This window comes from Helicoverpa armigera, chromosome 25 (assembly GCF_030705265.1).
Source record: "Helicoverpa armigera isolate CAAS_96S chromosome 25, ASM3070526v1, whole genome shotgun sequence".
Taxonomy (NCBI): domain Eukaryota; kingdom Metazoa; phylum Arthropoda; class Insecta; order Lepidoptera; family Noctuidae; genus Helicoverpa; species Helicoverpa armigera.
Genome location: NC_087144.1, coordinates 5,452,906 through 5,479,400, shown reverse-complemented (window position 1 = coordinate 5,479,400; position 26,495 = coordinate 5,452,906). Strand labels below are relative to the sequence as shown.

Here is a 26,495-nt window from a genome sequence, read left to right as displayed (position 1 = left end):
AAGTTTTCGTGCACTTGTTTACATGCTTTCCTTTCTAAATCGACGAAAATTTTATGTGTTCCCTTACCATGCTTGGAATTTTGCTGCAGTTTTTTAAGAAAGTGGTTTTGTGAAGTTAAAGGAGAGTAAAATTTTGTGTGGATCTTAACTTCGTTGGGAAAAGGTTAGGCAGATGATTTGTTGTTTTTGTCGTTTTCACATCTAAACATTAATGCTGGTAGTTATGAGATAATTGTAAGCTCCTTCATCAGCTTAACGTGGTTTGTATTGGAGCGCGACCTACACTTCTGGACACATCTATTGGCCCACCTTAGAGTTTTGGTTTCGATGGCCCCTACCGAAATATGATTGCTAGATTGAAAAAAACTGATGATGCAGTTTTAAACCTGATACATTTTACCTTCTTTTTCGATCGTATTGTTTTAAATTTGAATTTGGAATACCATACGACATGGAGCTACGCTTAACAAGTCGGATATGTGCCTCGTTAAAGGCAATTGATTTTTGAATAAAAAACATGTTTAATCAAATAAAGGTTTAATTTAATAACGTGTGTTGCTTCCATGGGCATCTACCACAGCTCTCATACGATTAGGCATAGAGTTATCAACCGCTCTATGAAGTTTTGAGGGATCATCTCCCATTCCTCTTCTATGGCAATTTTCAACTCCTGCATCGTCTGGGCAACTGGCTGACGAGCCCTAACACGTCTTTTTAGCTTGTCCCACATGTGCTCAATGGGGTTCACGTCTGGGCTTCTGGCTGGCCAGTCCATAACTGTGATATTCACATCCCGAAGATATTCCCTGACAATGCCGGCCGCATGGGCTCTTGCATTATCATGCATAAAAAGGAAATTTGGGCCCACATAGTCCGCGTATGGTATCACGTGAGGTCCTAAGCACTCACGAATGTACCTTTCAGCGTTTAATGTTGGCAGCCGTGGTCCTGTAACAACCTCAAGTTGAGTTTTGCCGCTCGCGGATATACCGCCCCAGACAGTCTTTGAGCCACCGCCATAAGCAACCATCTCTTCAAAGCAGCATTGTGCGAAACGCTCTCCCTTACGTCGGTAGACCTTCTTCCTTCCATCATTGCCATGAAACACAATTTTGGACTCATCAGAAAGAGAACACGGCTCCAATCTTGCTGTGTCCAATTTAAATGACTGCGTGCGAAATGAAGGCGCGCTGTTCGGTGGGTTCGCGTTAGTTTGGGCCCATTAGCTGGCTTGTGTGGTACCATATCGTGTTCTTTTAACCTTCTCCGAACAGTTCGAGCACTCACAGATACTCCGTGGAAGTCGCGAAGTTGTTTTTGTGTCTCAATGGAGGTAAGGTGACGATTTCTCAAGCTGGTCATCACGATGAATCGCTCCTGCCTTTCAGTTGTGACCCGAGATCGTGGCCTTCCTTGGCGACGAACAAAGCCGCCAGTCTCTAGGTACCTCCGATAAACATTTCAGACCGCAGATCGTCTTAAATTAAGTTGAGCACTCACGTTTCTTTGGCTGCGTCCGGCCTGAATAAGTGCCACAGCTTGGGCGGCGACTTCAGGTGAAGTATCCATAGATTATTGAGAGAACCTCACCTTAATGTAAAGAATAAGTAATGTTTGTTGCAAAACCAAAGATATCAATCACTTTTTCAAGAATTAAGTCCAAGTAAACCAATAAAACCAAGTTTTCTTAGTAATCGACTGTTTGATATCAACAAGCAGGCTCCAAATTGTCTCTTATTTCTTTAAATTCTGTATTCGAAATTCAAAAAAAGACTATTGAATGAAATTGTGAATGGGCAAGGTTGAAAACTGCATACAAACCTTTTGCTCGACCTAATATAAAAAATTAGCTAGGACCAAACGAAACTGAAAATACAAGGTGGGCCTATAGATGTGTCCAGAAGTGTATTATGTATTAGTAGTCAAGGAGTCACATGGGGAATGCCCGTAGAGAATGGTAAATGCTCTGCCAATAAGGCATGTAAGTGAAATGGGGTAACTCTTATTTATGTAAGTGCACATCAAAATTTACATCTGTACTTGCGAAGACTAAAGGCAAAGAAAACTCAAGTCATTCATCTTCAGATCCGCCGAGCAGAGTCTGGAAGCCGACCACAACATAGTTAGGAAAACTAACTATGTTGTGGTCGGCTGAGTACCAGTGTTTTACAAGGAGCGACTGCCTATCTGACCTCCTCAACCCAGTTATCCGGGCAACCCGATATCACCTGGTTAGACTGGCGTCAGACTTACTGGCTTGTGACGACCCGTAAAACTAGTCTACTAGTCATTGCAAGAAATTAATAATTATAACTGCATATTTTTTGCAGTTTTACTATAATGAAAATATGATAAGTCTACGTGTATTGAAAACGGGCACTTACGGGGTTTTTCCCTAGTCACGTGTTGACACACGGGGGTTATTTTTATTGCAGCCCCTATAAATAGAACTATGGCGGGGTTGGATTGCAACTAGGGGTTAGCTCACGGCCAATTGCATTTGACTGTACCTCTATAGGTATTGACTTATTTTTGCTTGTGAACTGATGGGTTTTAGTGTGTGAATGTAACAAGTGCTTTACATTTGTTGTAAGGGGGTAACTGTCTGTCTGCGTGAATGTTAAGTTATTGGGGTCGAACTGCTGAAAAAAATTAGGATTAGATAATGCCGTTGAGGCTCAGAATGTCAACTTCCCAAAATGTCCCCTGGTACCAAAATGTCAACTTCCCATAATGTCCCTTTCCCAAAATGTCCATTTCCCAAAATGTCCCTTTCCCAAAATGCCCATTTCCCATAATGTCCCTTTCCCAAAATGCCGCTTTCCCAAAATGTACCCCATTCTTAGAATTAAGCGTTATAACCCAACTAAAAAATAAAATACAAATAATCGTTACGTTTAAGTACACAGTAATTCAATAGGATTTCAATAGTCAGATACAGACTGACACAATTAAGCGTTAAATTATTATCAAATTTAGAAAGAAATTCAATTAAATAAAGTCTCAAAACATTATCCGTCGTGCTCTTTCCACCGCCGGCGTACTAGCCGTTTAGAGCCTAATGGACTGGTACGTGACGACGGAAAGAGGCCTGATGGTATGACGTTGTTGCCATGGAAGTTGGGTAGGCCCTTGGTGTGGGATGCAACGTGCGTCGACACCCTGGCGCCATCGCATCTTCCCTGCACGGCAGGTCATGTTGGTGCGGCTGCTGCTTCTGCAGAGACCACCAAGCGGCGCAAGTATAGTAACCTTATTGGGAACTATACTTTTGAGCCGTTTGGGGTCGAAACGCAAGGACCATGAGGCCCGAGTTCGCGGGTACTTTACAAGGACATCGCGAAAAGGCTTGTCGACGCTTCGCGTGACCAGAGGGCTGGCTTATTCTTTGGACAAAGAATTATCATTGCCATTCAACGTGGCAATGCAGCCAGTCTTCTGGGCACGTTTCCGGAGGAAAGTGATGCGGAGGAATACTTCGACGCCTGATCGATGCTCTTTTATATTATGTTCTATGTTATATATTTTGTATATAGTATTTTATTTTTAGTTTTGTATAAAGATAAGTAGTTTAAGGTTGTATATGTGTATAGTGTGAACATTGTATAAAATAAATAAAGGAGATTGGGCAAGAAAAAAAAAAACATTCTAACAGTTATGATGTTGGTAGTTACATTTCTTTACTTCCAATCCCAAGTGAGGACGATTATTTGTATTTTATTTCTTAGTTGGGTTATAACGCCTAATTCTAAGAATGGGGTACATTTTGGGAAAGCGACATTTTGGGAAATGGACATTATGGGAAATGGGCATTTTGGGAAAGGGACATTTTGGGAAATGGACATTTTGGGAAAGGGACATTATGGGAAGTTGACATTTTGGTACCAGGGGACATTTTGGGAAGTTGACATTCTGAGCCTCAACGGATAATGCTTTGGTACTTGGTGTGGGCAAAGATGTGGTGCTATAAAAGGCTTAAGAGTATTTTTGTTCACTTGCGAGGAAATGCTTCCCGAAGCCCGGTATAGCTCGCTTATAAATAAAGGGAGGATTCTTGCCAGTTTTAGCTTATTGTTGATTCTTCTTCTTTCTGCCTTCTTCTTAATTTTATTTGGCGCCGGTGCAATATCTGTTTTGTCCGGTTCAAGTCCTTGCTGTTACCCGTCATACTAATATCTGTTCCCTTCTTGATCATGTCATTGCTGATAACTTAAATGAATATTTTATTGAGTTTATAAAGACACAAACTAAGCTGTTGACATAGGAAGCTGCGAAGGACAGGCTTCTTTTGAACGAGGTCCGTAACTTGTTAGCCAGTTCCGTTTATATATGTCCTAATCTTATTCAGATTTACTTATAGTATTTACGACACACGGATATACTAGTAAAGCAAATCACCAGTACGATGACTTGCAAATCCGCTAAAGCCTTGAAAAAACTTACTTCAAGTAATCTCAAAGAAATCGAAACTCAATATACCTAATACTTATTATGTAAATGCGAAAGTAACTGTAGTAACTCTGTCTGCCTGTCCTTCTTTAACGCCGAAATTACTGAACCGATTTAAATGCAATTTGGCACACCGATAGGCCGGATTCTGTGAAAGAAAGTAGGCTACTTTTTATCCATATTCGGTAGTAGTTCTTACGGGACGTGGATGATACCACTGGCGGATAATAGTTTTATCACAAAGCACTTCTGCTCTTCTTCTAGATACATACCTTAATGAAAGAGTTTTCTCCAAAAATCAATGATTTCTCTTTATTCTATTGTTGCTCAATAAATCCCCATAGAGCATCCCATGACTTACAATTCAAAGCATGCTTGTAACTGTCCGTTATCGCACAACTATCCCAAAAACCCGTGGTTATGTGGTCGAACCCATTTGACTAAGTACTAAAGCATCTATTTACATTATTGTGTCAGAATTTGTTCGTTATGGTGGGTCCACGCGTCTTTAAATTTGTACGAACTTATAGTCTAAATAAAAATCTGAGTGGAAATATGATGACAAGATGCTTGGGCAGACTTATGATTGGCTTAGACTTGATACAGACTTCTGTTTGCACCGAATCTTTGCGCACTCAAAATATGAGTTTCTGTGAAGTTGGTATCTTGTGGACCCACCATTAGTCAGTGCGTCTGGCAGAGCAAGTTTTTATAATATATTTCTTCCTGTTCTTTGGCAGTTTCTAATTTAACTATCCGAAGTGCCGGATGCGTTAGCTTTTCACTTGAGATTTCCATATAATGTTACTTATATTATGCAAATTATAAAAACTTCTGCTTAAGCAATCTTGACGAGTAAAATTTTGTAACCTCCGTGTTCTATGAGTCATATGTGATACACACCGATTGTTTAACTTTTGTGTCCGCATCATGTACAATCATTATCATCTCAGCCATAGCACGTCCACTGCTGAACATAATCCCCCTCCCCCTCAGATCTCCACAGATACCTGTTGGACGCTACCTGCATCCAGTGTCTTCCGGCGACTCTTATAAAATTCGATATTTACTTTATCTTGGAAATAAAATTATCCCATAAACAAAGCTTAGACATCCACCTTTTAATCTAAAATCCCATGAAAACAAATCCCCATCGCCATGGGACTTGACATCGCTAATAAATCTAATCAAAGCGCAACTCGCGTCAAAGTAATCAGTACTATTACAGTGTTATCCCATTGAATTAAACCGATTACTATAGAAAAAACACTATAATGACACCGTGAGAGGATGGCCAACAATGCTATATATAGCTGAATTAATTTAACGTAGCAATTATTGGTTAATAAGACAGCTGGAATTGTGGCGTTGATAACTTTGATGGCTCCGATATTCTTGTACCTATTCTTTACTAGCTTCTGCCGGCGGTTTTACCCGCGTTTCGTGGGAACTACTGCCAGTGCCGGTTTAAAATATTGCCTATGTTATTCGGAAAGAGTGTAGCTTTCCAACAGTGAAATATTTTTCACATCGGTTCAGTAGTTTCGGAGGTACAAACAAACAAATAATGATTCCTTTTTATTGTATTATTTACATATTATTTTGCTAGCTGCTGGTCTGCGGTTTTATCGTAAATTCTTTATCATGAATGTTTTCTTTTTATTATTGCTTTTTCAAAATGAATGATGCCAACGTTCTGTTAAAAATGCATTAAAAGTGTGGTGTTCAATTATTTTGCCGAATCCTGTTACCTACTTAAAAATTAACCTATTTGTGTTTAATACCTCTACCTCTATAATGGTTGTTTGTTGCCTGTTTATTTCGTTTGTACGTCTTTGTTTGGGTTATGGCGCCACCCGTTTACAATGTACGGAAAATGCAAAAGTTACCCGTTTTGGGCATAATTATGTTCTGCGAATATTACATTAATGAAATCAATTATGTACATAATACCTAGTGTTTTTAACTTATAAGTGTTTGTTACGAGGTGTGTTTATTGCCTTCAAAACTATTTTGCCATCATCAGGCCAGCCTTTCCCTAACTATGTTAGGGACTTCTTCCAATATAACCGAATGCAGCTGAGTACCAGTGTTTTACATGGAGCGACTGCACATATCCTACCTCCTCAACCCAGATACCTGAGCAATCCAATACCCCCTTGGTAACTGGTTTAGACTGGTTATCAGATTTTCTTGCTTCTGAGTAGCTAATGATATTAGAAGCTTTCTAGGTTCTTCAGCAATGACACATGGATTTGGAGCTCCTAACCTGCCAGTCCAGATGACTCACTTATTGTATTATCCTCGTGTCGGTAATACCAGTCCATTCAAACAGGGCTCAAATCAAATAGAGTGGGAAAGGAAAACCCAAACGATTGTAAACATGCTAATTGTTATATATATTTTTGTGTATCGAGGTTTTAGCCGACTGCTGAGAAAGCAGTTTTGCGGTTATCTTGTATGTATGATTAATTACCTCATATCTTCCAGACGATAGACTGGATTATGACAATAAGGTATCGGCGGATTTGTCCGTCTCGATTGCATAATTTTATGTAACAAAAATAAATAGATCTTAGATATGTGACTTTAAAAACAACAACACATTAGACCTTGAGACACCGTTAATTTATAATTGTGATTTTACATACTTTCTTGTGCTTGCGGCACTAATAACAGCATAGACAAGCACTGCCGCAATCAACTGACCAAGATGCTCTGTGGCTAGGGCTGCCATCTCGAATTTCGCCAAACCCGGACAAAGATTAAAAAAAACCCGGACATTTGACGTAAATCGCATTTTTTCCCCGGACGGGTACTCTACACCGAATGAGGTTAGTGTTTTGTATCATAATGCCGATAAATACGGAAATACAGTTAGGTGCTTTCTTACATGAAAAGTGTCCGGGTTTTCCCCGGACGCTTTTTGAAAACCCGCCCGGACGTCCCCCGGACGGGGTCAAAACGAGGACAAATCCGGGGAAACCCGGACGGATGGCAGCCCTATCTGTGGCCAATGATGATGACATACACTCAGTTTTCGTATATTATTTTTTCCACCATTGATTCAACTTGGCTTTATCGGCGATCGATAATAGTCTTAGATCTTAGACGCAAAAGAAAGCCCATATGGATTATTCAGGGTAGTCTAGTGAGCCAGCCGGGGCTGCGGGATTGTTAGAGTTACCCAGGCCCGGTGTTTAAAGGGCTTAAGAAGGAACATGGTGGGTTTTACTTAGTCAGAGTCTGACACTCCCTCACGCTGCACCCACAGCGGGATTTCCCATAAAAAAGTGTAACCCAGCAACGTTATTTGTTGAAGCTAATTTTAGGGCGAAACTCCATAAATAAATGATTATGTAATAAAATAACAAGTATCATGAAGAAGCTTACGGGGTTTCCCGCGATGACGCAAGTGTCATTGGCACACGAATTCAACAAGTTATACTTTCGCTTACTTAATCAAGGTTTACTAACAGGATAAGAAGATATTAATATTACCAAATCAACGTGAAACTGTGGAATGTTTCGTACTGGTGGCATGCAGGAAGTATGTGTTAGTATGCCTCCTGTAGTAGTTGCACTATTCTAAGGAGTGGGTTTTATGGTGATTATGGTGATGAACCGGCAAAGAACTCCAGTCATTCATTTCAAACCATTTCGAACCGTTTCTGTCAAAATTCCGAATTTTGAAATAAGATTTCGAGGAAGAATGTTGTTGCAATTTAGACGGAAAATGCATACAAAGAATGTAGATTGAGCTTGAGCAATTGATGTAGGTAATGCCATGCATTGCATTTTGGCTATGAAATATTGAAAATTAACGACAAAAAACAGGCATTTATAATATGTAAAATAGAATAAAATATTCAAGAGTATGTATAGTGAGATGCAAGTCCAAACCAAAGTTCATAGTTTACAATATTAAGGCTAATAAACACAAACAAAAACCGAATCTATTAATAGATGGATTCACAGTTTTTTCCATCTAATCGGTTCACTGACTCTGTATTGAATTGGATGCAAAAACCCCATGTTTTTTAAGAGACCAATCAGTGGACATTTTACATGGTACTGACCACTAATACCTAGTTGACCCTGCTATTGTTATGTAACACTTAATTTAATCAGATAAATGATTTCCCTAGTTTTCTTTATCAAGTATTTATCTTCTGTTAGGTTTTGATTGGCATTTGACGAGACCTCCAATGTCTTCATCACACTTTCTGGAGTCTCGGACAAAACTTCGATTATATTATTTCCATACCTCCGAGCCCTTTTCCCAACTATGTTGGGGTCGGCTTCCTGTCTAACCGGATGTAGCTGAGTACTAGTGCTTTACAAGGAGAGCTGCCCTATCTGACCCCCTCAAGTTAGACTGGTGTCAGACTTACTGGCTTCTGACTACCCGTAACGACTGCCAATGACTCTGAAATAGTTAAAGAGCATATTTGTCACCGGAAGATAAGTTGCTGATCTATTCTTCCATTCCTACGGTCGGACATATGAATCCATCTTCTTGCGATTTTTTTAATTTGACTATAACAAAGGATGCTAAAGGAAATAAATGTTTTTTTTCCAGGAGGAAAGGTAAATACTATGTATGTGTATTCTTTAAATAGTCAATACTTCAAACACTATGATTTGATTCGCCAACTCTTGCGTTAATCGCTTCGACCGGACAAACTCTCAATATGTTCAAACGACCCCCATGGGACAGACGGGGTTGCTATATTCGTTACTGCCAATGTCCCCATTTAATATTTACTCGCTTACACACATTTTTATAATCCAACTTAAAATCAATATGGCCGCTAACCTAAGATTTTCATGTGTAAATGTCAACGCTTAAAAATAACCTGAGGCTTTACAGTTTTGGGTGCTGCGGTCAATTATTGAAGGACCTATTTGTTAAAAATAGAAATGTGCTTAAGCCTTTTTGGAGTTATATGTAACTTTTTATATTAATGCTGGTTGGGGTCGCTGGACTCAAGAGTCAAGACTTGAGTACCATGGATTTTATGGACTGAGCAATATGCAATTTAGACGAAGTAAAAGGCTTGTGTACTACACAAAGAGGACCCAAATTGGCAACACGAACTTTATGCCATGACTAAATTTAGTATCACGGACTCCTTTCATTTTAGACATCGTACATTGCAATACCTTATCCCCAAATACTTAAAACGTAAACTGACTCAAGTCGAAACCACTTTCCCGTATGTATAAAGAATGCCGTTCATATCACTTGGAGCAGTTTCGTCACCGCCACTATTGTCAGGCACGGTCCAACAAGGAATTTAAATCAGTTACTACACATTTGTTATGTTAAAACTAATCTTATGTAATTATTCCGTTGACGCGTTGCTTTGGGAGGATTTTTCTTATGGTTTCTGAAGGTACTTTGGAGATTTTTTTTGTTTGGTATTGCTGTTTGGTTAGTAACAGGAGTTGGTATGTGTAATTAGGGAAATGTGAATGTAATGGAGATGCTGACGAATTTAAAACGTCCAAATTTGATGGTAAAGTGGAGTTGGAAGAGGGCTCTTTGCTGTCCCTAGGTCAATACACCATGGGAAAAACTCATTGTTACTCAGGCGACTACTGCATATGACTTAAATTGAATAGTATCGTTGTTTAGACGACGTTTGTTTTTCCGACAAACGACCGTGACCAAAGGGTCTTGTCTGATCTGCCCTATACCCACGGTCTTGTCTTATTGTTCTCAATTTTGGAAAGGGGAACTTTACACTGTTTAAATTAATTAGTATTGTTCTTGTAGATCTTGACTTGTAATAGTCACGGAAAATATACCGTTAATCGTTCAGCCTATTTGCTAACTGCGAAGATGTCACCTCATTTCCAGTTGTTCTGGATGCATCAGGAATTACAAATTCAATTTCGCAGTCAGCACCAACTTGGAATGACGCGAATAATCTCGTGCGTATGTCTACTGCACCTCGACGTTGTTTTTTTTTTCGTCAAGTCTCTGTTAGTGAAATTCGAAGTTACAAAGTCTTCAATATAAAATAAGTTATGAAAGTATAGCTAATTAAGTTACAGTAAATATTTTGTAAGTTTAAGTTATTATGGTCCGCCAGAAACGTCTGCCTCATAAAAATCTCAATAAAACATAAACGAATTAACCTTTCAATAATCGAATTACTTGTTGTCATAACAAGACACGTCTAAATTTATACCAGACACCGGAAATTCGTCTGGCAAAGTGATTCAAAGATGGCGTTAGAAGAAAAGATGCGAAGGTAATCGTTGATCTACTAAAATCCTTTGTTGTGTTGAACTCGAAGTGAATTATCCTGTCCAGAAATAGACCGCCATTGATACGGCTTCGGTAGGCGTTTCTGAACGTCTATTGTTTATTGTTTTATGGTACTGGTGTTGCAATGCTCTTGACCTTCTGAAGCGATTTGATCTTCGGTTGCTTAGGTTGGTGGTAAACATGAGAGTTTTAGGTTGGTTTTTGCAATGTAGAGTTAATTAAAAACTTAACTGTCACATCTGATCTTCCCAATAGCCTAGGTTGAATCCACCTTAGTCACATTTTACCAGTTACGCATAAGTCTTAAAGGGGCGAGTCTTTAGTCATCAATTTTGATATGCTATTGTATTTTTTATAGCTCTGATTTGCCGAACTACCTAGTAACTAGTTAGTCTAGACCTCGAGAACTTTTAAACATCCTAACTTACGGCGCTCAGACTTGGTCTTTGACCGAATCACAGAAATCCAGGCTAAAAGTATGCCAAAGGAGCATGGAGCGTAGCCTGCTCAGCATACACTATGTACGCGAGAAAAAAAAAAGAATTTTAATCAATTAAGAGTTATTGAAAGAATCTCGAACACAACATCGGAATTTGATCTACATTCATCACACAGATTCAAAAGAGTCCATTTTTTATCGGCAAAGGATGTCCTTTTAAAGCACATAATGGCATGGCGGCCATTAAATTGATCGTACACACTTACCTTGCATTTGGTTTGCAAATGCTACCAAATTTGTAAAGGACTGGCGCAATTAGAACAGTGATAGTGAGGATTGGAAACTTAATTAAGTGGCCGTGGTTGACGCTAGCTTTTAATTAGAACTGGAAACCTATAGTGGACATGTTTAAATGGTGTATAGTGTGCTGGACAATTATTAATTGAACAACATTTTGTGTGGTACATGACAGTTATTCGAGCTTCAAGCGACTACTTGAATGATATGATGCTTCTGAAGAATAGATAAAGGATGATCGGAGGAAAAGCAATTTTTATTTCCACGAGGCTACTGAGAAAATATTTAAAGGGTTGTGCGAAAAATAATATATCGTCATCTTTACTTTCAATTCAAGTAAATGCTTTACAAACTAACATTATTTCCTTCTAAACGGCCGAATTGGTGATGACCAATTTGTGAACTTGGAAAATGTAAAACAATTTCATGCGTGTCATGCTTCCAGATTTAGCCTGAAGCTCTGGAAAACACGGTACCATCGTATATTTTGTTCACATTTTCCTCAAAACAAAAGACAATCCAGTACCATCAAAAACGATCCCAACAGAAAGCTTACGTCAATCGTCCAGCCTATTAAACCACCAGGTCATAACTCTTCCTAATATCAAGAGATCTAATCGGTTACCAAAATCGTTTAGCATAGTCGCACACGCCTCGACAAAGACTTGTCGGCACATAATGAGCAATTTGCATATTTGCAGCATTACGACTGAACAATTGAACGTATGAATGATCCTTTGATGGCGACGGACATGTAAGGCCGAATGTTTGGAACGATTTTTCCACGACCGCTTATTGCTAGGCTGTGGCGAATCGTGCTCTTTGAGTTTGTATCTTTGAATTAACTAGTTTTTGGATTTACTTTTTGGGATTGTTTGGGAATATGATGGACAAGCTCTCGGGAAGTCAATTTGTAATCATCTTCATCTTCCGAGCCTTTTCCCAACTATGTTGGGGTCGGCTTCCAGTCTAACCAGATGTAACTGTGGTAGGCACACAAAGAAGGTGAATTATTAAGTTTTGACCGAGATAAGCCTTGCAGGCTTGGACTCTATTGGAAAAATTGGAAGTCTATCAGTAGCCTCCAAAGTTCATCTAGCTGATCAGCCTGCCTTTTCGAGTTCCGAAGTTCCCGAAGACTTGCAAGTATCATATAAAATACTCGTAAAATAATCAACTGGTATCGAATAGTCGGTCAAACGATTGAACCTGGCAACAGTAAAATAAATACAAGAAAAAAGAAATAATTCATCATAGAAGGGTCGCCCACGCTTCGGGTTACGCTTCGTGGGCGCAATCGACAACCTTTATAGTAAAGGAAAATAGACAGGCGACCTGTTGAAGGTAGGTGCTTGTCAAGCCTGGCTTACTTAGCTAGAGACCATAAAGTTATCTGATATCATCATCATCATCTTGTCCATATTCCAATTTTATTTAGCATGTTTCCTCATTACATGGTTTTCTCTCTGTCGTCATCTCACAAGTAACGGTCTTTCACTATAGGTAGCTATTTAATATCCTGGAGTGCAAAAAATATGGAAGCTATGCATGATATGCTCACCAATTCACATGTCCAGCACGGTGTGTATGGTCAAATCCCTACTGCTTGGGGGTGGCTTTTGTCCAACAATAGATGTCTTTAGTCGAGCAGTCAATCACATATTATTCATGTGACAGAACCTCATTAAAATTGGCGACAACGATGCTGCTTTGTCTTCCCAAGTGTATCGGGAGCCCAGATAACTGCGTTGAGGAGACCAAATAGGCAGTTGGCCCATGTAAAAACACTGGTACTCAGCTGCATCATTTAGACTGTAGCCGACCCCAATGAGAAAAAGGCTAGGCAAGATGATGAATAATGCTACATTGTACAAGAAATAGGTATCCTGTTCCCAATTTATTTCCCGAAAGCTCCACTATTACTTTTATTGGATCTGAGCTAATTTCACAAGTGCACCCTCTCATTTCATCGTATACCCACACAGAGCTATAGGTATTGACTTCAAAATTACTTCGGAACGTTCCCGAATTAGTACACGACTAATATTTTAGACGCCACGTCGATACTCGGCGAAATTATTTAGAACCTCATTTAGCTTAGCAGTAATTTAGGTTCGAATTGTAAATTTTGACCTAAAACCCGTTCGTTTTAAGACTGGTTTGCTATTTTTGGGGTTTAGGAAAACTTTGGAAATTGAATTGTTGGACGAAAATCTTCTCTATGTGTGTAAACTAACTTCCGCCAGCGGTTTCATCTATAAGCCTTCCTCGATAAAAGAGCCATCTAACACAGACATAATGCTTCAAATCAGTCCAGTAGTTACTGAGATTAGAGCATTCCAAGAAACAAAATCTTCAACTTTATAATATTCGTATATAATTTTAATAAAATGTCAAATGTTAACTAGGCACTAGTAAGTTCTGTTTTGGTTTACAAAGCGTCATTAAATTTTATCATGTGGGTTTTCCTGGTAACACTAAGACCCTAACACACAAAAGACTATTACTAGCTGTTTCGCGCGATTTCACTCACGTTCCTAGGGAATTCTGTCCCGCATATGGATAAAAAATAGCCTATATATTATTCTGATGTATAAGCTATATCACTGCCAAATTGCACCAAAATCCATCCAGTAGGTTTTGCGTGAAAGAGGAACAAACATCCATACTTCATGCATACAAAATTTTGCGTATACCTTCAAGAAATGCAACCTATTTATGCACTATTCAAAAATACAAATGTATCATGCAGTTATACATCCGAATGCATTCATTGAGTGTAACTCGATGTATCCGATCGAAAATGTCCATGAAAGAGCTTAATCTGTATATAGTGCCGATTCTGTATAGGCGCGTTTGCACTCCAATAAAATCGAAGCTTTCAATCTATCGATAATGACAGATGGTTTCTGGACGTTGTATTGAAATGGCATAATGGTATGAGTTTCACGATTACTGTAGTATGTTAAATGTGAGTGTCTTGTGACAACATATTGACTTACATTACCTTTATCGTCCCACTGTTGGGCACAGGCCTCCTCTCACGAGGAGAAGGATTGAGCGTTAATCACTAGTCACCACTCTTGCTCAATGCGTGAACCTCACTTTGCGTATTTTAAAAGTGTTCGTGGAGTTTCTTGCGGTTCTTCTCCATGAGATTAACTCCTTGGAAGCTTGCCCGGCTTTTCATAAGAACCTGTATAAGGTCTACTTGAAATTTAAAAAAGGTATGTGGAGCTGAACATAGACTGTCTCCGTCTTACCACAAAAACTTTTAAACGTCAGTTTATGCCATGTCTAAAAAAATGTCAAATTATGACGTTGACATATTTTTTAAATTTATTGTTGGGTTCAGTTTATGTACATATTTACATGACGTAAAAAAAAAGCCTTATTTATACATATATACAACTAAAAAATGGCATCAAAAAACTCCTCATCGCTGCCCACCGGGAGTGTACCCAAGAGGCTGGCAGCATTGCCACGTTGGATGGCAATGCTTAATTTTTGACCAAAATAAAAACCAGCCTTTGGGTCACTTGAAGTGTCAGCAAGTCGCTTTGCCAGATCTTTAAAAAGCAGATGAGCACTTGGACCCCACGGCCCGAGGGTTTCAACCCCAAACGGCTCAAAGGTATAGTTACCAACCAGGGTGCTATATTTGCGCCGTTTGAGGTTCTCTGCAGCCGCAGCAGCGGAACCAGCACATCGCGCCGAGCTAGGAAGGTGAGATGGTGCAAGAGTATCGACACAAGTCGCGTCCCATACTAAAGACCTACCCATCTTCCACGGGAACAACGACATACCGTCTGGTCTCTTGCCATCGTCGCGTGCCAGACCACTGGGTTCTAATATGGCTGGAACGCCTACGGCAACAAGAGCGCGACGGATTATGTCATTGATATTCGCATGCCGTGCAAATCGTCCCGCGCTGCGGCTGCACGACAAGCCGTGGTGTCCAAGGCTGCTGACAGCTTCGCCACAGTGGCAGCGGTGAGGAGAGCAGCACGGAGCACCCAAACGCAAGCAAACAGCAAGCCGGAAAGTGGTGTCGTCAAACAATGTGCCTATGTTTGACGACGGAAGTGCCAGAAGCCATAGACCCGACTCCCATTCGCCCACAGCATGAAGGCGCGCTCGCTCTGCAGAAGAAATTGACGTATTTAGCAGATTATTCCGTATAACTCTGCAGAGCGGCTCATCCCACTGTCTCTGGGAGGACGGGTTGACGGGTGGATCAGTATTCGGGCAGGTGATTTTCCAAGCCTCTACAGCCTCAGTCAGACATGGTACCTCGCAATTGGCCAGTGTGATAGGAAGAATTTTCCTGGTCAATTGCTCAGTACCATGGACGGAGGATATAAAGGCCGGTAGGCTAATACTTGAAATTTTGCGGAATAAACGTTGACATATGGTTCATTTTGCAGCCAAAATTTTATTAGACAAGTGTAAAACAGGGTTTAAAGTTTTTGTAGTAAGGCCCTCTATGTTTTTCTTCCAATTAATGGATTTCAATAACGTAAAGGTAAAGTAAGTTGAAATTAGATTCATAAAATGTCAATTCATACTTCCAGCAAAAGCCCTGCATTGAGAAATTGGCTGTTGCTCTGTGTGACCCGACTTCGATTTCCGTATGTCTGTTAAAGGCAGGCATGTGTTCGTAGGAGTTTGTTACAATCATATTGTTATAACTGACCTTTCCAATAGATAGAAAAAAGCAAAGGATGTTTTTTATTGTTTCATAGATTGTTTCACAGGTTAAAATAAATGTTAATACATGAACAACAATAACTTAATCAGTAAACTATTGACTTATTTGTTTGAAATGTATTAGTGTTGAAAGTCCTACGATAGAAGTCCTGTCAAGATTCTATACCTTTATTTAAATACCCAACCAAATGGAACACAGTCCCTACAAGGCATATACATTAGTTTTAAGTTGTTTATATAAAATATGTATCGGTGTATTTTTTGATGTTATAATATTTATGTATAGTATTTTCTATGGGCCTGCCTGATGCCTGATTTAAGTAAATAAAATAAATTAACCCTATATTTCGTTGTTCGCAGGTGGGCGGCGTGGTCGGCAATGGGATGCTTCGGCTCGCCGGGCGGCAAGAGCAGCGAAGACGACGCCAAGAAACAGAAACGCCGCAGCGATGCCATCACCAAGCAGCTGCAGAAGGATAAACAGGTACACAGACTAATATTCTCGCTGGTGTGTCTTGTGTTAGAATTATGATGGCTAGACTGGTACCAAAAAGTGCTGCAGTAACGCATTAAACGTTACTGCAGTTTAGACTTTTAACTTTGGGCGAGACCGTGGTTTAAAACTAAAACTAGTAATAAAGCGGGTCCTTTTTTTAAATCCCACTTGATGTAAGTTAGGTGGTGTTCACATTGTTGAGCCAGCTAAATGTGGCCTTATGGTAAAATAAACCGTTTGCCTGAGTTCTGGTTTTCTGATCCACAAAGAATAGTGATATATGACTGAGGCGGGAAAGTAAATGTAAAAAGCAGTAGTAGCACAAGTTTTATACAATGAATACGCATAAGCGATGATTTATCCCACGTCGTTTTCAGTAAAGGACAAGAAAAAAAGAAACTTCCATGGAAGTTAAACTAAAACAACTAGGTACAACATATTCCCCAAAAGTTTAAATATCACACTTTTGTCCAAAAAATATAACCCTCTTATTGTTAAATTCCAGCTATATCGCGCCACGCACCGCCTCCTACTCCTGGGCGCGGGCGAGTCGGGCAAGTCCACCATCGTCAAACAGATGCGCATCCTTCACGTGAACGGCTTCTCCGACAAGGAGCGCCGCGAGAAGATCGAGGACATCAAGAAGAATATACGCGACGCGATACTTGTAAGTTTATACTTACTACATATATTATTTATAAATCAAAAAAGCCCGATGAAGCCTTTATATGACTGAAATCTTTTCAAATAAGTCTTCCGCCAGCGTTCCCGTAACCTGTAAGTTTTCAGGCTCTAATCTATCCGAGTATCAAACATTTAAATCGGTTCAGTAGTCCTCTGATAGCACGATGGACAGACATACATAGTTACTTTCGCTTGTATAACATATCAAAGAATATTGTATAATATGTTAAAGAATCGCATTATATTAAAGTAATGGTACACATCGTGCCTATAGCATTCCTCGATAAATGGGCTATCTGACACTGTCACAATTTTTCAAATCTCCTGTTCTTTTATGAATCACTAGTTCTAACATTCTTGTCTTGTGTTTTCAGACAATAACCGGCGCCATGAGTACTCTGACGCCGCCCATACCGCTCGAGAAGCCGGAGAATAAGGCGCGCGTCGATTATATACAGGTATGTTCATGTTTATATATCTTACTAGTATGTATTTCTAAAAAGATTGCCGAAATAGGCTCTTATGTATGGGGAATTCTTGCATTTTTGCGTGGGAGACTGCCTGGTTGACAGATTTGCCGGGTTCAACACGAACCGCTTTCTATTGTCGGTTTAGCCTTTTCCCAAATATTTTAGGTTTCTGGTATCGACTTGCAGTCTTATCAGTACATGCTCCTTACTGCCTTTCTAACCTCCTGAATCCAGGTATCCGGAGATCCCGACTGACACCCTTTGTCACAATAATGCCTATCAGAAATCGGACCGGGACCCATGCTATTATGCTTTTGTTGTTTTTTCCATACGTAGCAAGCAGATCCGTACGTATATAGGCCTCTGTACATAGAGCCACGTGTCAATCGCCAACCCATCTACTATAAAGAGCCTTCATCTATTTATCTCACACATATGAACCGAAACATTTATGTTGATAGGACGTAGCGTCCCAGCCGGACTTCGACTACCCGATGGAGTTCTACGAGCACACGGAGGCGCTGTGGCACGACCTCGGCGTGCAGCGCACCTACGAGCGCAGCAACGAGTACCAGCTCATCGACTGCGCTAAGTAGTACGTATAACATGTAGCTAAGAAAAAAATTAGAAAGAAAGAAAATACATTTATTCACAAAATAATACAAAGCGACTGGCAGCGTCAACTAAATAGATGTCTTGAAATTGTGCATGTATTAGGCAAACGAGTATGGTTTAATCGCTCATTATGCATCTATACCACTGTATGCTAAGATCAACGCTGCTTATCCTAAAGTGGAACCTAGTGGCATTTCGAGCGGTACCACACCACACGGTGCCGATCGGTGCGTTTTTATGAAACCAAGTGAACGACGCGAATGACCCATTTGAAAGCACCTTCACGGATTTAGGGGCTGTTCCTTCATTAATCGCTGAGTGAGATATGGGATAATTCAATCATGTAAATCTATTGGTTATTTAAAAACTTCTCTACACTCTACTTTGGAATTGGTGCCTCTGGCATAATTATATATGTACATGCTATAACTTGAACACCATCAAATCTTTGCTTACCACCTCTAACACCTCATAAAATGACTTAATTCAGTAAATTAATGTCTTTACCCTTCCTCAGTTTCCTGGACCAGGTGCACATAATAAAGCAGCCGAACTACACGCCGACGGAGCAGGACATCCTGCGCTGTCGAGTCCTCACCTCCGGCATCTTCGAGACGCAGTTCGTCGTCGACAAAGTCAATTTCCAGTGAGTACCAGTTCTTAACGTTTTGTTATGGGAAAGTAACGTAATAAATAGATCATCGTCATCGGCCTTTTTACTGTCCCAATGCTGGGCTCAGACCTCCGTTCATAGCTATCATAGTTTATAAAATTGCAACTATTTCTTACAGTCCATAATATTATTTAAAAAATGTATTTTGAAATGTAAACGTATGACTATATTGAGAACCAAAAATACCGTTATACTATTAAAAGTAACCTTTTGAAAACCATGGATAAACGCCGAGCAATAAGTGTTAATTTAATATAACAATGTCTGAGGATGTCTTCGAATCAAAACGCAACTTCATCATCACCGAGCTGCCCTTATACCAATTTATTTAACTACCATTTTACATGAAACAACCTATCTGAACTCCTGCAAAACGTATGTGAAAAAAAAAAACATTCATAATATCATCAACTAATGAACCCGTATCATTCCAGTATGTTCGACGTGGGCGGTCAGCGCGACGAGCGACGCAAGTGGATCCAGTGCTTCAACGACGTGACGGCCATCATCTTCGTGACCGCCTGCTCGTCCTACAACATGGTGCTGCGCGAGGACCCCACGCAGAACCGCCTCCGGGAGTCGCTCGACCTCTTCAAGAGCATATGGAACAACAGGTACGGAGCTATAAGTAGCTGACGTGACTACCATCATCTTCGTGACCGCCTGCTCGTCCTACAACATGGTGCTGCGCGAGGACCCCACGCAGAACCGCCTCCGGGAGTCGCTCGACCTCTTCAAGAGCATATGGAACAACAGGTACGATGGTAGATGGCGACCCATCATCTTCCGAACTTTTTCCCAACTATGTTGAGGTCCGCTTCTCAGTCTAACCCGATGTAGCTGAGTACCGTACCGCAAGGAGCGACTGCCCTATATGACCTCAACCAAAGACTAGTTGTCAGATTTACTGGCTTCTGTCTGCTAAAGATGTTCACTGATAGTCGGATTTTGCGTCGGGGGTTTAACGTGCCATCTGAAATACAATCATTTGTGGCCAAGATATACTTAGAAAGTACATACAACCTTAGAAAATCGTTTATTTCTTACAAACGATTTACCAAAATTCAATTTAATAGCAAATACAACATTGACAATTAATAAGATTATGACATCTTCAACGTCCGTCATCCTTTTGCCTGTTATAACTTCTTCTTTATACTAGCCCAGTCAGTCCAAGTTGGTAGCAAGGAGGTATACTGTTACAGCCTTTTTATCGTCCCACTGCTGGGCATAGGCCTCCTCTCAAAGATTGAGCATTAATCACCACGCTTGGTCAATGCGAGTTGGTGATTTCTGACTATATAGACCAGGTTTCCTCAAGATATTTTCCTTCACCTTTTTATCAGCCATTAGTGTCCAAGATATACTTAGAAAGTACATACAAACTTTAGAAAAGTTGCATTGGTACTTGCCTGAACTGGAATCGAACCCACACCCTCATACTCAAGAGGTTGGTTCTTTACCCACTAGGCCACCACGACCTTAACCGTATACTCATTATTATTGTTTGTTCCCTCAGATGGCTGCGCACGATATCGGTGATCCTGTTCCTGAACAAGCAGGATCTCCTCGCAGAGAAGGTGGTGGCGGGCAAGTCGCGGCTGGAGGAGTACTTCGCGGAGTTCGCGCGCTACAGCACGCCGCCCGACGCCGCGCCCGACGCCCGCGACCATCCCGACGTCGCAAGGGCCAAGTACTTCATACGGGACGAGTTCCTTGTACGTGCACACTTTATATTCTAACACGCATATGTTAGCTTCACTTGTAACTATGTATGTAAGAAAATGTTCCCACCAATCAGGGTTGTAGACGTCCAGGTCGTTCCGCCATCTCTTCCGGGGCCTAGCCCTTCTACGGTGGCCATTCTGTAGTATCGACTAGGAGATTTTTTAGTCTATATAAAATATGTGTTTCGTTATGAAGGTGAAATGCCTTGTATAAAGTTTGTGCGATACTTGTTTAGTACTTGTGTGTGGGATAAGTTTTAACAGAAAGTAACACAGGTTACGGAATATGTTACGGAAATCATATCCGTGCCGAGAAGGTATTGTTAAGGCTACTACACACATGCCGCAGAGTACATGTCGAGCGGCTATGACGCCGGCAATGCAAGCCGCACCAAACCGTCAAGCATCATTCCGGTTGTGACAGTCACATAGAACGCTAGTGAAGGAACTGATGCCGATAAGCCGCGCAACCCGCCGGCACACCCCGGCTTTGTATGCCGCCCGGTGCACGGCGGCTTGGCCGGCGGCCCTGTCGCTGGCACAGTGTGTAGCCTTATGTCCTTTAGATAACTAGAGGAGATTCCATTTATGAAATATGGACACATTTTTTGAGTTTCTTTTTTCAAAATTATTTCTTTCTTTTCCGCAGCGTATAAGCACGGCAAGCGGCGACGGCAAGCACTACTGCTACCCGCACTTCACGTGCGCCGTCGACACCGAGAACATCAAGCGCGTGTTCAACGACTGCCGCGACATCATACAACGCATGCACCTCCGGCAGTACGAGCTGCTCTAACCATAGCACCACCCGCTAGGTAACCGTCCACTTACACTCACTCACTCACTCACTCACTACTGCTACCCGACACACCGAGAACATCAAGCGCGTGTTCAACGACTGCCGCGACATCATACAACGCATGCACCTCCGGCAGTACGAGCTGCTCTAACCATAGCACCACCCGCTAGGTAACCGTCCACTTACACTCACTCACTCACTCACTCACTACTGCTACCCGACACACCGAGAACATCAAGCGCGTGTTCAACTGTCGTCAACTCACCTGACTAACTCACTCTCACTCACTCACACACCCACTCAAGGCTCAATCTCACCTACAACATATACGTCAATTTTCTAAAGCAACATACAAGTCTCAAAGTAAATAGTTGTTTTTAGAAAAACGGACCCATATGTTGTCCGGGAACTTGGGCATACCCCACAATACAATTCGCTCTTCAATTATTTCTAAAATCAATTGTATTTGTATTGCAGATAAAGTATGTGCGGTGCAGTAAAGGCCCGCGACTCGTATGACCCGGTCAGCAATACATACTACACTACGTACGCCCTGACTCCCTGGTTTATTTACCGCCCAACGAAAACGCTTCGTAACGATAACTATATATTTATGACGAAAACAACTCATAAAAAAAACCTGATTCTGTAAAACAAAATAACGAAAACTCTCGAATTCTCTATCAAAAACTCAATCTCGAATAATTTCGCTTTGATACGACAAAATATTTACCGATTACCGATTGTAAGAGTATCGATTACGAAGCGTTAATCGTTATACCGCGGCTAGTGATGTTCCCATGGTGTTTCCGAACGTCAGAGTTTGCGATAAGCTGGCAACTTTAGTCGATTTTATGTGAGAATTTACTAAATATGTTTAGTTAAGCACATCGTGAAATAGTTGGCTTTAGATAAATACCATCTGTTTCTATAGTAGCGAGTGAGAAGCTATATGCAATGAAATATCAAATTCTATTCTAAAAATCTTTTACACATGACACTATAGCAGGGAAGATGAACCAATGACTTCATTGCTTGCAAACATACAATAATTTGGGTATGTCATTATTTAAATCTACATTGCGATTAAAATTATGTTGTTTATCGCTACTTTCAGCATCCGGATAAAAGCTATCAAACATAATGTCTAAGAGTGCATGTAAATCGACATAACTCTCATCAATTTGCCATGGTATCATTGTTCACTTTTTCAAAATAATTGACCACGTAAGTCAATCAAGACTCGTCATACCTGCGCTAGTGTGATTAGTTCACTAAAGTACGATGGATACATAGTGGCATTTGTTTAAAGTCCATTTACTTATCATTTTTAGTAAGTTGTCACCTTAGTCGATGTTGTAAACGCACATCACTACGGTCCTTTTTCGAAATTCGAACACCGCGTAGTGGTGTGACGTTGTCGGGTCTATAGGGTTGTGACGTGTTTCGACTAAATTCGACTGCTCGATGAGGCGCGGAGTATCGAATATTCGCCAGTTACGTTTATATAATATCGATTAATTTAGTCGATCGGTCTCTTTACGATATATTTTATTCAGTTGACACAAACAATGGTACTTATAAGTTGTTCTTAATTCTTATTATTATAATTATTTGCTTCAAGATTCTATTATAAATTGATAGTTGTTGATTTTAAAAACATTATTTTTAATTGTAACTTATACATTAAATCATGCGATATTCACTGTAAGTGCTGGGTTAGGACAGGATGTGTAATCGATAACATTTTATTAAATGTTTTAATCGACTGAAATCGTTTGGGAACGGATAATCGACTAATCCTTACATTACTTTGTGCATTATTCGAAACATTGTGTTTATATTCGCCAAACAGACTTTTAGTGATGTGAGCGTAATTTTGGATATGTTTTAGTCGATTTGAAGTTAGTGTGAAAGTCTAGATTTAGTCTAGACTAGACTGGTTCGTGTGGAGGTGCGAGCGACCCGGGTGGGACGCGGCTGCGGCACGACAACGATACGATACCGACACGATTCATTTCAATTATAAAATAAAATATAGTTTACCAACTAATTTAAGTGAATTAATTAAGGAACATTTCTTAATACAAATACGTAATAATATGTTGAGTTACCACAGTTTTTTTTGTTATTATTGTCGGTAAATATTTGATAGTCGTCCGCTCCGGTCCGCAGCTGTTTCAAACGGTTTTATATTAAGGATCATCGAAGTACTAGGTACGCCTTGAGGCTAGATCAATAGTATTCACTTCACTTTCGAGTACACAACGTTTTTCTTTTAAGTTGGTTAAGCTTAACATGGGATATTAGTCGGACTACGCACATTTTTAAAAATAGTATCCCGCTTTTTTTTTGTTATTTAACCTTCTTTGTCATATCATAAACAATAGAGGTTTGTTTAATAGACGAAAAATACTGGCCGTTTCTGACGTTTTGGCACAAAAAAGTTTTCGTTGTTGTCTATATGTAGTCCAACTTTACCCGCTATTTACCGAGCGCAATCATTTTATGCTCAAATTAGGCCAAATCGTTTATTTTATTTATTTAAACAATAAACCCTGAATATTTCAATTGAAATACATTGATTTTGTAGTAAAATTATACACTGAGTATAGCCATTTTTTTCTAGATCAAATTAAAAAGGAATATTTGATATGTCTGTATATTTTTGATTACAGAACTTTTATTTTATTTTCTTTGGAGGATATTTTAGGGGTGGGCTCTTATGTGTTATTTTGAATGAACAACGATTAAATAACATATTGTAACACTACTTCGATTTTATTGTTTGGTTACCAAAATAGCTTATGAAATATTTTTATCATTGTATTGACAAATTATGAAGAAACTGACAAAAAATGAGATAGCCAAACTTCAATTATGAAATATAAGTTCGGTACTATTAAAATCACTATGAAATCAAGCGACCATATCTAACACATGGGGGCACACCTTTATTTAGTTTTTACACAAATATAGTTTAAAAGCGATTTATTTTTAATTTTTATCAAATGTACGTCTTCCAATATCGTATAGTTTTGTAATAATTATTTCGTTTGCGTCTTAATACGTTCGTTCATAGCACAATTTTTGACTAAAATGTTAACAATACAAGTGCTTTTGTAGATTAAAAGTTAGTTTTTAATTATTATTTCTTTGTAATGTTGAGCTTTTAGGAATTTAAGGTCCAAAGATCCGACCGTATGTAATACGGCCGGCAGAATATCAATATCCTAGCAGTATTTGAGTTAAAAAAAATATTTTCAAAGATTATTCTATTTTTTTTTTTTTCGTTTATAAGATGGACACAATTTTAGCCTTTAAGTACAAAGAATACTAACCTCTCCTAACATTAATTTACTAAATAGAATTATTATTATTATTTATGTTATATGAAAAAATTAAAATTGGTTTATGTACTTACACGTCGTGCTATTTTAAGAGATATTTTTAAAATACAAAATGATCTATTCTATCGTTATGAATCTTAATATATTTTTGATTTAGTAAATTGTTATTTGCCGCTTAAGGTATTGTTGGGCAACTGTTGGGCGACTGGAAAGTGGTCCAGTTTAATGGCTGAATGTGTAACGCCGACTATCGCTCTGCACTCATTCCACTGAAACATTGTAAAATATTAAGCGATTTTCATAGTAGTTGCGATAGAATGTTGCCTGACTGTTGCCCGATATTTGACTACACCTCAACATATTGCTTGCTTTTAAGCACAGTATGGAATATACCTTAAGCAGTAAAATAATAAAATTGTTAATATATAATTTGTTAGAAAATGGTCCTTAATATAAGAAAGTTAAGCTGGAGTTTGTGTTATGTGCCATAATGTAGTGTTGCCAGCGGAAACACCATATCCTATGTTACCATACTAAAAAAACACTTAATAATTCCTTCCTTCGTATTGTATGTACAGTAACAAAATTCGCTATTTTTTGCTTTCTTATTCGTAACACTATCGTTATTTTTTTTTAAATATAACTATATTGAAATTGTATTTTTTTTTTCTTTTTTGTGTTATATAAGTTTCACTTTAAATGTAAGTAGAAGAGAATATAACGTACATTTAAAATATTAAATGAAACTATATGTTAATTCATAATGTCGTATGGGGGTTGCCACAGGTTTAGAAGCCTGTCAATTATATACGACTTGATAATGTCGAGCGGACGCGGTAGCATTGGGGACAAACAGACAAATATACATATTTATTTATCTACCATAGACTACGATATACAAACTCTAACACTAATACACGCGCCATATTGAAACCATAGACATTTGTCATGCCGGAACAAAGGCTTTTCGCCAATGTCAGCCGCGTTCGTAGATCGTGCAATAAGGAGACCTCCATACATACCACATCACTATAGAATCATTGTGTAATTAAAAATTAACATGGCATTCTTTATTATATATGTAAAATTAATAAAAAAAAGTACTATTTGGTAGCTATTTAAGTAAGTAATAGCGTATCGCAAAAAATAAAAATGGAATGCAAAAGTAACAAAAAAAGGTATAAAATATAACGTAGACTGCTGATGTTGTGGGGTACTTTCTGTCTTGCAGGCTACGCAGTAGTCGGATCTGTTCGGGCTGGGTTGCGACTTTTACGACTTTCCGACTTCTAACTTTAATCATAAATATTATATTGCGAAAAAATGTAATTAATTTAATTACTGAAAAACATTTTGCAGGTTGAAACGAGACAAAACAGGCAATTTTTTAATACATATGTGAGTTTCAGTAAAAACATACAGAGTTATTAATTTCAATTTATATCTTATCTTAAAGCACATTGTAATTGAAGTAAACTTAAATTTGTTTGTCGTGAAAGTCGTCGC

At 39.3% G+C, this 26,495-nt stretch overlaps 1 protein-coding gene across 1 annotated transcript in view; it reads left to right on the top strand.

The window, feature by feature from the left end:
• LOC110379546 (guanine nucleotide-binding protein G(s) subunit alpha) overlaps window positions 1–25,648 on the top strand; it is a 39,311-nt gene extending 13,663 nt beyond the window's left edge. The window contains exons 3-11 of the mRNA XM_064041332.1: window positions 16,536–16,659; window positions 17,177–17,338; window positions 17,730–17,813; window positions 18,287–18,420; window positions 18,958–19,086; window positions 19,548–19,727; window positions 20,633–20,831; window positions 21,490–21,809; window positions 22,117–25,648. Of these exons, the coding sequence (XP_063897402.1) occupies window positions 16,555–16,659; window positions 17,177–17,338; window positions 17,730–17,813; window positions 18,287–18,420; window positions 18,958–19,086; window positions 19,548–19,727; window positions 20,633–20,831; window positions 21,490–21,636 (1,140 nt within the window). The 5' untranslated portion in view covers window positions 16,536–16,554 and the 3' untranslated portion in view covers window positions 21,637–21,809; window positions 22,117–25,648. The remainder of the gene's footprint in view (window positions 1–16,535; window positions 16,660–17,176; window positions 17,339–17,729; window positions 17,814–18,286; window positions 18,421–18,957; window positions 19,087–19,547; window positions 19,728–20,632; window positions 20,832–21,489; window positions 21,810–22,116) is intronic.
• The last annotated feature ends 847 nt before the right edge of the window (window positions 25,649–26,495 follow it).